This window comes from Candoia aspera, chromosome 2 (genome assembly GCF_035149785.1).
Source record: "Candoia aspera isolate rCanAsp1 chromosome 2, rCanAsp1.hap2, whole genome shotgun sequence".
Classification (NCBI taxonomy): Eukaryota; Metazoa; Chordata; class Lepidosauria; order Squamata; family Boidae; genus Candoia; species Candoia aspera.
Window position 1 is genome coordinate 17,420,345 of NC_086154.1, and position 14,893 is coordinate 17,435,237.

General features: G+C 43.2%; 2 protein-coding genes across 2 annotated transcripts; both read right to left on the reverse strand.

The window, feature by feature from the left end:
- Nucleotides 1–3,446: 3,446 nt before the first annotated feature.
- Nucleotides 3,447–4,385, reverse strand: LOC134489932 (olfactory receptor 2T27-like). Its single transcript, XM_063292808.1, has one exon. The coding sequence runs from the start codon at nt 4,383–4,385 to the stop codon at nt 3,447–3,449; it is 939 nt and encodes a 312-aa protein (XP_063148878.1).
- Nucleotides 4,386–12,385: 8,000 nt separating this feature from the next.
- LOC134492213 (olfactory receptor 2D3-like) lies at nt 12,386–13,321 on the reverse strand. The gene has a single exon (XM_063296399.1). The coding sequence runs from the start codon at nt 13,319–13,321 to the stop codon at nt 12,386–12,388; it is 936 nt and encodes a 311-aa protein (XP_063152469.1).
- Between the last annotated feature and the right edge of the window lie 1,572 nt (nt 13,322–14,893).

Sequence of the window (14,893 nt, forward strand, 5' to 3'; positions counted from 1 at the left end):
CAAGGTCACCTCCCTTACTTTCTTAAGAACTTCAAAGAAATCATGCATGGAGGGCAAATCTAAAGGCAACACTGGGGAATCAGCTGGAAAGCATCCAGCTAACCCTCAAATAGAGAGGCTAGAGAAGCACAATAAAACATGCCAAAACCTTATTGGTTTGCTTTGTCAAGTCCAGCCCCCAGTTTACTTGAAACTGAAAGTCCTTTAAACCTCTTCCTACTAAGAAGGATCCAGTGGGCAAGCTGAGTCGGCAGAGGCAATTTAAGAGAAGATGGTCAGTCTTTTTGATCTGGGGGCAGATTTGGAACTTTGAGAGCAACTGATGGGTTGTTGTTGTTTATTTGTTTAGTCGCTTCCGACTCTTCGTGACTTCATGGACCAGCCCACGCCACAGCTTCCTGCCGGTTGTCAACACCCCCAGCTCCCCCAGGGACGAGTCCTTCACCTCTAGAATATCATCCATCCACCTTGCCCTTGGTCGGCCCCTCTTCCTTTTGCCCTCCACTCTCCCCAGCATCAGCACCTTCTCCAGGGTGTCCTGTCTTCTCATTATGTGGCCAAAGTATTTCAGTTTGGCCTTTAATATCATTCCCTCAAGCAAGCAGTCTGGCTTGATTTCCTGGAGGATGGACTGGTTGGATCTTCTTGCAGTCCAAGGCACTCTCAGAATTTTTCTCCAACACCACAGTTCCAAAGCATAACTGATGGGTACATTCACCAAATGTCTGCTGTGGGAAGGGGCAGATTGCCCCAAAATACTACTTTAACTCTCGGCCACCTCAGCGGAGCATTTGTGGAGCCCAGAAAATCACTGCAAAGAAATGCAATGCTACCAGCAGCTGTTTGCTTTGCAGCATTTCAAACTCAGGTTTGATAGTTTTCAACACAGTCTCAAGGTTAAGTGGGACAGGAAGGGTGCTGGGCCCCATTTGGGAGTAGACTGGCATTCCCTGGTATCACACTGTCCTCCCCGTGATTGAACGTGTATTAATGTTACTAAGAGAAGGCCATCTGCCCTTCAACAATTCAACCATATGGATAGCTGTACAGAACACTTCCTAGCAGAGATGGGGAACTTGTGGTATTCGGGTTAACTACAACTCTCATTAGCCCCTGCATGAAAACCAACCAAGAGATTCTGGGAGCTGCAATTCCTAATCCCTACGCGAGAAGAAAGGAAGAAGGTTTTGTGGATTCCCATTTTCTCCTGCTGCCTCCTCCCTTTACACTTGCCTGCTGTTCTTGAGAGCCTTCCAGCAGCTTCAGAAGACCAGGTAACACTGAAAATAATCTCGCTTTTCCTCCATTGGGAGCAACTTGTGAGGAGAAGAGGAACAAACTATGAGGAAGAGCCTGGAGACAGCAGCCTCTGCAGGAGGGGCCAAGCAGGCAAGATAGCAGCATTACAATGTACATTTGGTACATTGCCTGTAATGCCTGTGTGGACAAAAGGGGCAAAACTTCAGTTATGATGTTAAGACCACAATGTTGCCTAGTTTGACCCCACTTGTAAATAATGCTGGGTGGAGCCAAGTCACTAATTGTATAGTTATTGCTACCTCCTCTACCGATTGGCTTGTTGAACTGGTTGACTTTGATAGAATTTATGGGGCCACATTTGGATAGCACACCCATGACAGTACCCTAGAGGATCCCCACACACATTACAAAGCAAACTTGAGCAATATATATTGATTTTAAAATATCAAGAAGCAGTTTAACAACTTGAATAATTTTAGAAAACCACATTGTCTCATATTTCCCAGAAAGCAGTTCAGCAGGATAGGAAAATTCTGGCTTTAGAAGACCTTAAGATTCCATGGACTTTGGGCTGAGAGAGAATCACCCAGTGATCTTCCATGGATCAGAATGGATACTGAGCTGGGTTTCCCCAATGACGGTTCAATCCCTTAGCCTTATATCACAGTGCTCATGCCATAATTTTAGTATTGCTCCATTCTCTCTATTCTTAAAATCATCATATTGCCTCCCTCCCTCCCTCCTTCCCTTCCCTTCCCTTCCCTTCCCTTCCCTTCCCTTCCCTTCCCTTCCCTTCCCTCCTTCCTTCCTTCCTTCCTTCCTTCCTTCCTTCCTTCCCTCCTTCCCTCCTTCCCTCCTTCCCTCCTTCCTTCCTTCTCAGGTCTTGTTGTTGTTTATTCATTTAGTCGCTTCCGACTCTTCGTGACTTCATGGACCAGCCCACGCCAGAGCTTCCTGTCGGTCGTCAACACCCCCAGCTCCCCCAGGGACGAGTCCGTCACCTCTAGAATATCATCCATCCATCTTGCCCTTGGTCGACCCCTCTTCCTTTTGCCTTCCACTCTCATCAGCATCTTCTCCAGGGTGTCCTGTCTTCTCATTATGTGGCCAAAGTATTTCAGTTTTGCCTTTAATATCATTCCCTCAAGTGAGCAGTCTGGCTTAATTTCCTGGAGTATGGACTGGTTTGATCTTCTTGCAGTCCAAGGCACTCTCAGAATTTTCCTCCAACACCACAGTTCAAAAGCATCGATCTTCCTTCGCTCAGCCTTCCTTATGGTCCAGCTCTCGCAGCCATATGTTACTACAGGGAACACCATTGCTTTAACTATGCGGGCCTTTGTTGTCAGTGTGATGTCTCTGCTCTTAACTATTTTATCGAGATTTGTCATTGCTCTTCTTCCAAGGATTAAGCGTCTTCTGATTTCCTGACTGCAGTCAGCATCTGCAGTAATCTTTGCACCTAGGAATACAAAGTCTTTCACTGCTTCTACATTTTCTCCCTCTATTTGCCAGTTATCAATCAAGCTGGTTGCCATAATCTTGGTTTTTTTGAGGTTTAGCTGCAAACCAGCTTTTGCACTTTCTTCTTTCACCTTCATCATAAGGCTCCTCAGTTCCTCTTCGCTTTCAGCCATCAAAGTGGTATCATCTGCATATCTGAGATTGTTAATGTTTCTTCCAGAGATTTTAACTCCAGCCTTGGATTCCTCAAGGCCAGCTTGTCGCATGATGTTCTCAGGTCTATGCCACCCCTAAATATTTCTTAGCTTCTAGGGTTCAGCTGAAATGCTTGGGTAGCCTTGTTTTCCACCACAGCGTAAGACTGACTTCTTCCATTACTCACTTCAAAATAAGTAAAAATGTGCTAGTGAAGTGAAAATTATGCATTGTATGGAGACATTTTTCTCCCAGTTTTATAGTACAAACTGAATAATATAAGAAAAATAAAAGGAATCACAGCTTCATGTTGTTTAGCATATAATTTCAGTATGAACTCCACTATCACAAGATGCAAGAATAGCCACCGAGCTGAATAGCTTTAGGAGGAGCTTAGATGATTTCATAGAGGATTAGACTATTAGTGGCTGCCACTCATGACTGCTACGTAATATTTTTCTCCTTGGTTTTGTTCCCTTCCACATAGCCACATAGATTGGCTCCAACGTGGCCCTAGTTAGGTTGGGTTAGATATTCAACGTACATTTCTGAATGTGTTTTCTCAGTGCAGCTAGCACATCACGGTTCCTCAAACTGTATATCAAGGGATTCAACATGGGAGCCACAATGTCACAAAGCACAGAGGCCACCTTATCCTGTTGTGGTGTTCGGTAAGAGCTGGGTCTCATATATTTAAAGCTTGCTCCTCCATAGAAGACCCCCACCACACAGAGGTGGGAGAGGCATGTGCCAAACGCCTTATGTCTTCCTTCCACTGATTGCATTCCCAGGACAGTCAGAAGGATAGAGATGTAGGAAGCCAAGATGATGGAGAGGGGAACCAGGAGGAATATAATGCCAGTCAGGAACAACCCATTCTCATAGGTGGATGTTTTAGAACATGATAACTTCAGCAGAGCTTGGATTGTGCAGAAGAACTGATTTACTCTATTGGACTCACAGAAGGGTAACTGCAGCACACAAAGGGTGTGCATGAGTGAATTTAAAAAAGCCCCCAGCCAGACTCCAGCAGACATGGCCACACACAGCCTCCTGCTCATGAGAACTGGATAGTGCAAAGGTTTGCAGATAGCCACATACCTATCATAAGACATGACAGTCAGTAGGAGGCACTCTGCTCCTCCCATCATGATGGTGAAAAATATCTGAGTGCCACATCCAGCCAATGAGATTGTGTTGCCCTTGTTCCAAAAATCCACGGACATTTTGGGGACAATGGTAGAAGTCTGGCAGATGTCCATGAAGGAGAGCTGGCTGAGGAAAAAGTACATAGGGGTCCTGAAATAGGAACCTGTGATGATTACAAAAAAGAAAAGACAGTTTCCAAGTAAGGCAACCAAAAAAGTAAACAGAATAGCCCCCCAAAAAACTGTATGTATCACAGTGTGATTCAGAAGCCCCAGAAGAACGAATTCAGTCCACAAAGTTCTATTCGTTCTTTCCATTACTGGTCCTCCTGAAAATGTAACAGGAAACATTGGAATTAAAGCTGGGAGGCTGTGATGAAAAAGAAATCAAAGCCAGTAGTAATTAGTTGAGAATACACATATGCACACAGCACCCACACCCACACAGTGCACACACCTGCTGTCAGAACATCTTTGAAACTTTTGCTGAGGCACCTTCCACTATCAATCAGGTTTTTAAAATCCTGATCTTCAGTGTTAGGAAAAATATTGTGGCTTCAAATTCTACCCATTTGTTTAGAGAAAATTGCAGACCTGCACAGATGTTCTTATATTATTATATTTGCAGTTGCAATCTCTATACGAAAAATGTAGGTCTGCCTTCTGGAAATCCATTTGATTGTTGTTCCGTAGGGTTCCAATGGTTAATTCCAAGCTTCAAGGTCGGGTCTCATGCTTTCTTACCCGTATGTTCAGTTATCCTCTCTTGTATTATGACATTTGCCCTGAAGAAATTGGGGCTAAACTCATGTCTGATGGTTTTTAGAAAGGCAGATATTCTTCACAGCTACCCAATTCCAACCCCAAAGCCATTATTACCTGAAAGAATGATCTTCCATACATGATCTTTAGGCTTTCTTCGGGTGCCTCACTTTTTAACTGCACTCATCCAATAAAATACTTCTGACAGTCCAGGAAGTTCTGCTATGTTGAACAAGCTATAGTAACTAGGGAGTCCTTGACGCTCTCTGAGGGCACCAAGGACTCCCCAGTTCAATCCCGAGCTACATATATACCTTTCTATTGAAGCTATAGTAAGAACTTGCTTTGTTTTGAAAGAATGGATGGTTACTCATTGCATCATTCAGGCAGCTAAATATCTCACATCTCCAGGATGAAAAAGAATCTTCTGAAGTGTATCAAACTTTGGGGACTTCAACCACCATTCCCAAGGATTTAATTTAGGACTGACTAGAGATACAGCAGTGATTGCCCATGGGATGTTGAGAAGCACAGTGACAGTGAATATACTCAGCCATTATCTTTAATGATTAGACTGGATAGGCTCATATCTAATATTCCAGGCATTCTGAGTCCAACCGTTGCACCAACAGTCTATTCATTTGATCTTTAAAAGAGGCTGATTGATGGATTCTGTCATGAGCACTGATGGTGAGCAGGAGGGGGCCCCTATCCAGGGGGGAAAACGCATGCGTAGTTTAGAGACTTTGAGCAGCCATTCAAAGAGACACAGAACAGACCCGCCTTGACTTTGGGGGTTTATCGGTCTGGGTTTTTCCCACACCTCTTCAGTTTGGTAGGATTTCCTGTCTAATGTAGCAATAATAAAGCACTAGAGACTTCTTCCTCACCTTGGCGTGGTTTTTGCTTAGTCAGGACAGATTCATTGATTTGGATGAAGGAAGCATAAACGATAATCAGACATCATAGAAGTATAGATGTGATTGCAATTGGTTTCTTATTCCCATGATCCATTCTAACCAAGTTATTTTGACCCAGTTATTATTTTTTGCGGGGTGTAACATTTTTTTAAAAATTCTAACACACTCCTAGCTTCTTTCTTAGTTCTTTTTCTTTCTTGACTTTCTAGCTAGACTTTTTGAGGAAATCAGCCCCTCTAGCTGTCGTCTTAAGAACAAATCGATCTGCTCTGTAGCAATTATAAGGTGATAATATTTACCTTCACACAATGGAACATTTCACTTTTTTTTTTAGTGCCTTTGAGTCAGTGATGATTCCTGGTGACTCCCCTGGACAAGTCCCCGCAGTTTTCTTGGCAAGGTTTTTGGAAGTGGTTCTTCCTTGCCTGCTTCTTCCTAGGGCTGAGAGAGGGGGACTGGCCCAAGGTCACCCAGCTGGCTTTGTGCCTCAGGCAGGACTAGAACTCATGGCCTCCCCGTGAATATGAACATAAGAGTGAAGATAACACTCACAAAAGGAGGCATTTTAATTCCTTCCAGAATTTCCAAGGTGGTCACTGTAACAGTTTGCTTAGAGTCCATGAAGTCAAGATGGTGGCTACAATACATGATCAAAGCGCTGCCTGTTTTTTTTTAATGTATGATACATGCAATACACATTAAAAAAATACAGGCAGAGTTTTGATCACACGTGATGGCTGCTAGCTTGACTTCTTTGGCCACACCCTGTGGACATGCCTGCTTGGAGCATTACAATCAGTTCTCATCATTGCACAGCTGGGACAAGGGCAAAAAAAAAAAAAAAGACAACCATGCTGGTGAGAGAGTTGAAGCAATTTCCCTTATGAGAAAGCAGCAAATGGGTCTTTGGGGCTAGGAATGACGTGGGGTAAGGGGTGATGTGATAAAGGTATATAAAACCCTGCACGGATGACATGGATAGAGTTTTTCTCGCCCTCCTGCAGTGTTAGGATGCAAAGCTATCCACCGATGCAGGAGATTGAGCATTGACAGAAGGAAATGCATTTTCACACAGCACACAATGAGCCTGGAATTTGCTGCCTGTTCATCAATTTGGGTGGCTTTAAAGGGGGACGAGACAAGTTCATGGAGGATATCAGTGGCTACTAATATTGACGGCTGCTTCCTACATCAGCAGGCCTTAAAACAGTGGTTGCGGGGACAGACAACAGAAAGGGGCTGTTGCCTTCTGGACTTAGACGTTTCTCAAACGCATCTGCTTGGCTCCTGCGTCAGGCCAAATGCTGTATGAGGTGAGGCCCTGATCCAGCAGACTGTTAAAACAGTCTTATATTTTTTTATATTCATGGAATTATTATTCTTCCGCCTGACTCCGAATGACTTTACTCACTAGTAAAAACATTAAAACAAGAAAAGAGACAATAGTGGAAAAATACGAAGAAGAAAAGATGGCAAGGATGACAAAAAACCCTGAACAGGAATGAAAAGAGAAATGAAGCCACACAACCCTGTTGTCCCCAAAGTGGGGAGGTTCAATTAAATCCAGCACGATGTAGCCCAATTATCACACAGGATCAGAGAATTCAGCAAAAAAAAAAAAACCAGTTTAATTGTAGATCTACAAGGAAAGGGGGGCTTCCCCTTTAAGGCAGGGAAAAGCCTTGAGCCAAGCAAGCAGCAACTTTTTATACACCTTTAAAGCTGTTATCACAAATACCATCTAGCCGTTGAAGCTTCTAACTGGTTACTTTTATAGCATTTGCATAGACAGTGTTGCATATAACATATTATCCCATGATATTCTTTTAGCATGTAGTATGTTGTTGTTTATTTGTTTAGTCACTTCCGACTCTTCGTGACTTCATGGACCAGCCCACGCCAGAGCTTCCTGTCGGTCGTCAACACCCCCAGCTCCCCCAGGGACGAGTCCGTCACCTCCAGAATATCATCCATCCACCTTGCCCTTGGTCGGCCACTCTTCCTTTTGCCTTCCACTCTCCCTAGCATCAGCATCTTCTCCAGGGTGTCCTGTCTTCTCATTATGTGGCCAAAGTATTTCAGTTTTGCCTTTAATATCCTTCCCTCAAGTGAGCAGTCTGCTTTATTTCCTGGAGGATGGACTGGTTTGATCTTCTGGCAGTCCAAGGCACTCTCAGAATTTTCCTCCAACACCACAGTTCAAAAGCATCGATCTTCCTTTGCTCAGCCTTCCTTATGGTCCAGCTCTTGCATCCATATGTTACTATGGAGAATACCATTGCTTTAACTATGCGGACCTTTGTTGTCAGTGTGATGTCTCTGCTCTTAACTATTTTATTGAGTTTTGTCATTGCTCTTCTCCCAAGGATTAAGCGTCTTCTGATTACCTGACTGCAGTCAGCATCTGCAGTAATCTTTGCACCTAGAAATACAAAGTCTTTCACTGCTTCTACATTTTCTCCCTCTATTTGCCAGTTATCAATCAAGCTGGTTGCCATAATTTGGTTTTTTTGAGGTTTAGCTGCAAGCCAGCTTTTGCACTTTCTTCTTTCACCTTCATCATCAGGCTCCTCAGTTCCTCTTCGCTTTCAGCCATCAAAGTGGTATCATCTGCATATCTGAGATTGTTAATGTTTCTTCCAGAGATTTTAACTCCAGCCTTGGATTCCTCAAGCCCAGCATGTCGCATGATGTGTTATGCGTACAAGTTAAATAGGTAGGGTGAGAGGATACAGCCCTGCCGTACTCCTTTCCCAATCTTAAACCAGTCCGTTGTTCCGTGGTCTGTTCTTACTGTTGCTACTTGGTTGTTATACAGATTCTTCAGGAGGCAGACAAGATGACTTGGTATCCCCATACCGCTAAGAACGTGCCACAATTTGTTATGGTCCACACAGTCAAAGGCTTTAGAATAGTCAATAGAACAGAAAGAGATGTTTTTCTGAAACTCCCTGGCTTTTTCCATTATCCAGCGGATATTGGCAATTTGGTCCCTAGTTCCTCTGCCTTTTCTAAACCCAGCTTGTACATCTGGCAATTCTCGCTCCATGAATTGCTGAAGTCTACCTTTCAGGATCTTGAGCATTACCTTACCGGCATGTGAAATGAGTGCCACTGTTCGATAGTTTGAACATTCTTTAGTGTTTCCCTTTTTTGGTATGGGGATATAAGTTGATTTTTTCCAGTCTGATGGCCATTCTTGTGTTTTCCAAATTTGCTGGCATATAGCATGCATTACCTTGACAGCATCATCCTGCAAGATTTTGAACAGTTCAGCTGGGATGCCGTCGTCTCCTGCTGCCTTGTTATTAGCAATGCTTCTCAAGGCCCATTCAACCTCACTCTTCAGGATGTCTGGCTCTAGCTCACTGACCACACCATCAAAGCTATCTCCGATATTCTTATCTTTCCTATACAGGTCTTCTGTATATTCTTGCCACCTTTTCTTGATCTCTTCTTCTTCTGTTAGGTCCTTGCCATCTTTGTTTTGATCATACCCATTTTGGTCTGGAATTTACCTCCAATGTTTCTAATTTTCTGGAAGAGGTCTCTTGTCCTTCCTATTCTATTGTCTTCTTCCACTTCCACGCATTGCTTGTTTAAAAATAATTCCTTATCTCTTCTGGCTAGCGTCTGAAATTTTGCATTTAATTGGGCATATCTCCCCCTATCACTGTTGCCTTTTGCTTTCCTTCTTTCTTGGGCTACTTCTAGTGTCTCAGCAGACAGCCATTTTGCCTTCTTGGTTCTCTTTCTTTGGGATGTATTTTGTTGCCGCCTCCTGAACAATGTTGCGAACTTCTGTCCAGAGTACTTCTGGGACCCTATCTACTAAGTCCAGTCCCTTAAATCTATTCTTCACCTCCACTGCATATTCCTTAGGAATATTAGTGAGTTCATATCTAGCTGATCTGTGGGTCTTCCCTAATCTCTTTAGTCTGATCCTAAATTGTGCAAGAAGAAGTTCGTGATCGGAACTACAGTCAGCTCCAGGTTTTGTTTTTACTGATTGTATAGATGTCCACCACCTTTGGCTGCAAAGGATGTAATCAATCTGATTTCGGTGTTGTCCATCTGGTGAAGTCCATGTATAAAGCTGTCTCTTAGGTTGTTGGAAGAGAGTGTTTGTTATGCAGAGTGAGTTGTCTTGGCAAAATTCTATCAGCCTATATCCTGCTTCATTTTGTTCTCCCAGGCCATGCTTACCTGTAATTCCAGGTGTCATTTGACTGCCCACCTTAGCATTCCAGTCTCCTGTGATGAAAATAACATCTCTTTTAGGCGTGTTGTCCAGTAGGTGCTGCAGATCCTCATAGAACTGCTCTACTTCAGCTTCTTCAGCATCTGTGGTTGGGACATATATTTGGATCACTGTGATGTTAGATGGCTTGCCCTGAATTCGAATTGAGATCATTCTATCATTTTTTGGATCATATCCAAGCACTGCTTTAGCCACTTTGCTATTAATTATGAAGGCTACTCCATTTCTTCTGTGGTCCTCTTGTCCACAGTAGTAGATTTGGTGGTCATCTGATGTGAAGTGGCCCATTCCAGTCCATTTCAGTTCACTGATGCCCAGAATGTCTATCTTTAATCTTGACATCTCACCAATAACCACATCCAATTTGCCCTGGCTCATAGATCTTACATTCCAGGTTCCAATGGTGTGTTGATCCTTAGACCATCGGATTCGCCCTTCACCACCAGCACCGTCGGCAGCTAGCCGTCCTTTCGGCTTTGAGCTAGCTGTGTCCCACCTAGGGGTGTAAATTTTAAAATGCAAATGAGCTGGGGTGACTACTTTCTGGTCAAGGAAGCCCTAATCCCAAATACACATAGCTAACCATATTCCCCAATGCTATAACTTGCCCTTTTATCTTCTTCCCTGCCTGTACATTTAAACCTTGGGCATAGGGAGTCTAAATTCTTTTTCACTGATGTCTCTTTTTCAACAAAGGGTAAATTGTGTATTTGTAAAGGTTTCTTATCAGCTATCTCTTGTTCAGTTACACATTCAAATTCAAAGGGCTATTCAAAGCAGCAACTGGGGCATTGGCATTCAACCTCAATCTACTTTCTTATGTCCAGCTTCCTCCTGCTGTCTCTATCAACTCCAAGGGGGCATCATTCTTCCTTGCCAAAAGCCTGGGTGAAGAGCCAGGTCTTCACAGCTCTTCAAAATACTGGCACAGTGGAGGCCATCCAGATTTGGGGTGGGGGGACCTTATTCCAAAGGGCAGGTGCTGCTACAGAGGAGGCACACTTCTGGGGTCCCGAGAGGTGGTATTTTTTATTCAAAGGAACCTGGCGCATGCCAACCCAGCAGGATTGAATCAGCTGGGCAGATGCTTTGTGAGACAGGCGGTCCCTCAAGTAGCCAGGCCCTATGCCATGGAGGACTTTATAGGTAACAGCCAAAACTTTGAATTGCAGCCAGAAGCCAACTGCCCATGCCACTGCTTTCTAAACCAGTTGATGCTTCTGGGTGCTGGGCATCTTCAAGAAATTTTGATTTTATTTTAAAATTTTTAAGCCCCTGTATACGTAACTGCTAACTCACCATAAGAAAGCAATTGTTTTCTATTTTACATCACAAAATGATTATGCAATGTACCTTCTTGAAAAGAAGTGTGATGACTACAACACTCTATTACCATTAAATCCAATTCGTACGTAAATACAGTAGAAATCTTTTTAATGAAAGAAGCACACAGAATGGCAAAAAAGTTGTGAGTGAATATTCCTGCGTTTTGTCTAACTTAAACAGCCCAATGAGTACAAGACTCCCCCTCCCTCGTTCTGGTATGCAGCCCCCTTTCCTGCAGTTTGTGCCAGTCTCTCGCAGGTGTCTGCAACGGCTCAGCCGGTTGACCTTGGATGTGAGAAGCAGTCCAAACATGATGTGTTCTCACTCCTGACTGTTGCCCCTCCCCTCTACCGACTCGCAAGGTCTGACACGTGTTGACTTCATTCATGCATGCGAGTCCAATCAGATGTTCTGGGAAGGTTTGGTTGGGGAGCATGACAAGAAGGATGATTGGGTGATCCTTTTAAAGAAGAGTACACAGGAAGGAAAGCCCCTATGCTGCTCTAATTGAGCAACTCTGATAGCGAAGGGGTGGGAGATGTTCAGTGAAAAGGTAGGGTGACTGTCACCGCTCTCCCTGTTTTTTTGTTTTTTGCTTGCAATCTAGCTATCATCTCTCATCTCTCTCTCTTATCTCCCTCTCACCTCTCACCTCTCACCTCTCACCTCTCACCTCTCACCTATCCATCATCCATCATCTACAGTATCATCTATCTCCCAAAGAATCAGAAATAACACAACTCTTCCTCGGGAGGTAAACAATCTTGCACTGTTTGGTATGGCTTTAGTTTTATACCATTTCCATTGCATTTTAAATATCCCAATTGTCCTCCTAATAATTCTGTAATAGGTTAAGCAATATGGTAAAATGACTGTCTGGAATATTATTTTCTTACGTGTAGCCGAATAGATAGATAAAGGCGGTGTCCTAGTGAGCTGTGGATCTCTTTTGTCCCAGAAATTCATGCGTCCTGCATAAACTGTACCATGGATATAAAATGGACCTTTTGTTCATTTTCCCACTGTTAATAAATAATAAACATGCTTATTTATTGTATGCAGACCAATTTGCCCAGGGCTCCTTTGACCTCTTTGTTTCTTAGGGAGTAGATACAGGGATTCAAAAGAGCAGATACCACGTTGTAAAAAAGAGAAAACTTCTTGTCTCTTTCTGGCTTATAGCTGGAAGCTGGGCGCATGTACGTGAACATGGCAGCACCATAGAAGAGAGTCACCACTGTAATGTGTGAGGTGCAAGTGGAGAAAGCTTTGAACTTCCCTCCTGCAGAACGGATCCTCAGGATAGCACCCAAGATGAAAATGTAAGAGGCCACAATCAAAGAAAGTGGGGTCATGAGCAGGATCACCCCCAAGACAAAGTCCACCATCTCATTGACATGTGTGTCTGCACAAGCCAATTCCAAGACAGCTGGCACTTCACAAAAGAAGTGGTTGATCTCGTTTGGGCCACAGTAAGGCAAGCGCATAGTGAAGCCAGTGTGCACCATGGCAAAGAGGAAGCCGCAGGCCCAGGACCCAGCTGCCATCTTAACACAAATCGACTTGCTCATGATATTAGCGTAGTGTAGGGGGTGACAGATGGCAACATATCGATCGTAAGCCATCACGGCATAGAGAACACATTCAGTTATCCCCAAAGACAGGAAAATGTACATTTGGGCAGTACAGCCGGCAAAAGAGATGGTTTTTCTCTTTGAAAGCAGATGTAGCAACATCTGGGGCACCGTGGTAGAACTGTAACTGATGTCCAGGAAGGAGAGGTTGGCTAAGAAGAAGTACATGGGTATGTGGAGACGAGAGTCTATTCTGATAAGGCTGATAATGAGACCATTGCCTAGCAGGATCATCAGATACAGGATCAGGAAGAGAGCAAAAAGGAACAGCTGCATTTGTGGCTTGGCTGAAAAACCCAGAAGGATGAATTCAGACACAGAACTTTTATTTCCCCATAGATTGTTTGCCATGTTTACCTAAGATAAAAAAGAGGGGAGCTTATTATTATTTTTTAAAACATGCAGAGTTCAGGAGGGCTATTATATTTCCATTTACAAATGATTGTGCACTAAATAAAGTAGAGAAAAATAGTGCCATTGAATAATGAGGTTTGTTTGGAAATGCATAGAGGTGCCATGCAAAACAATTATCCTGCAGTTTTTCTACCTATTCCATTCAGTTTGATGAAAGAGAATTCAAATGAAACAAAATAAGTTTGGAGAAATTCTCAGAGGTGAATGTCCATGTTTGGATTTAGCTATAAGGAGGTCCAGGGATATCTCATCCTTCATTGTACTATCATCACTCCAGCAAATGGTTTCCCACATTTCCATTAAATCCTAAAGGAAGATATTCCTCCCAAGGGACTTGTGAAGTATAGGCAGTCAGAGAATCTTTAAGACTTCTCCCCACTGCTTAATTAAAGTGCTTTATATCCATTCCAGATGTATAACCCAAAACATCAACCGTAGCACCTCCACTACCATCACCATCAGGAGAAAATTGAAAGACATTCTCAAGCACCCTGAGAATAAGACAGAATATCAGAAGCATCTTTCCTAGGAAAAAAGACATTTTGAGAAATTGCAAGGTTGTTAGTTTGTTGTTTATTCGTTCAGTCGCTTCCGACTCTTCGTGACTTCATGGACCAGCCCACGCCAGAGCTTCCTGTCGGTTGTCAACAACCCCAACTCCCCCAGGGACACGTCCGTCACCTGTAGAATATCATCCATCCATCTTGCCCTTGGTTGGCCCCTCTTCCTTTTGCCCTCCACTCTCCCTAGCATCAGCATCTTCTCCAGGGTGTCCTGTCTTCTCATGATGTGGCCAAAGTATTTCAGTTTTGCCTTTAATATCATTCCCTCAGGTGAACAGTCTGGCTTTATTTCCTGGAGGATGGACTGGTTTGATCTTCTTGCAGTCCAAGGCACTCTCAGGATTTTCCTCCAATAAAGGTTGTTAGTACCAATAGTTAATATACTAATAGTACATCGAGAGGAATTTGGATGATTCTGTTAAGAGCATCTGGAGCTGCATTATACATATGGTCCATCTAAGCCTGGATTATTGACCCTAACTTTTCTCCAGAGTTTCAGAAAAGAGTCTTCCCACTCAGACATGGAAGTTGTGGACCATTTGCTGCAGGTTTTTCAACAGCCCTTTTTCACCTGAACTTTTCAAATTCAAGATTAGTGACACCATACATTAAATGTAGATATCACAGAAACCCCAAAAATGCCATTTTTAGTTTTGGAAAAATAGCTCTCGGAGGTGACAGTTGAGAATTGGAAGCATGTGTGTATGGGAGAAAGCTTAATTTTTCTTGACTTGGCATTTTCCCTTGAGGGACAATATGTATTTGAAATTTGGATACATTTACATATGAAAGGATTGCTCAGTTCTAGCAATCAGAACAAATACCTGAGTTCAGTATTCTTTCATTCTCAGTGTATGACATTTGACCATACCTTAGGTTTGATGGATCTTGAGATTCTAATTAAAAATAATTTTAAAAAAAGTTAGATCCCATAGGCTTGATAGAG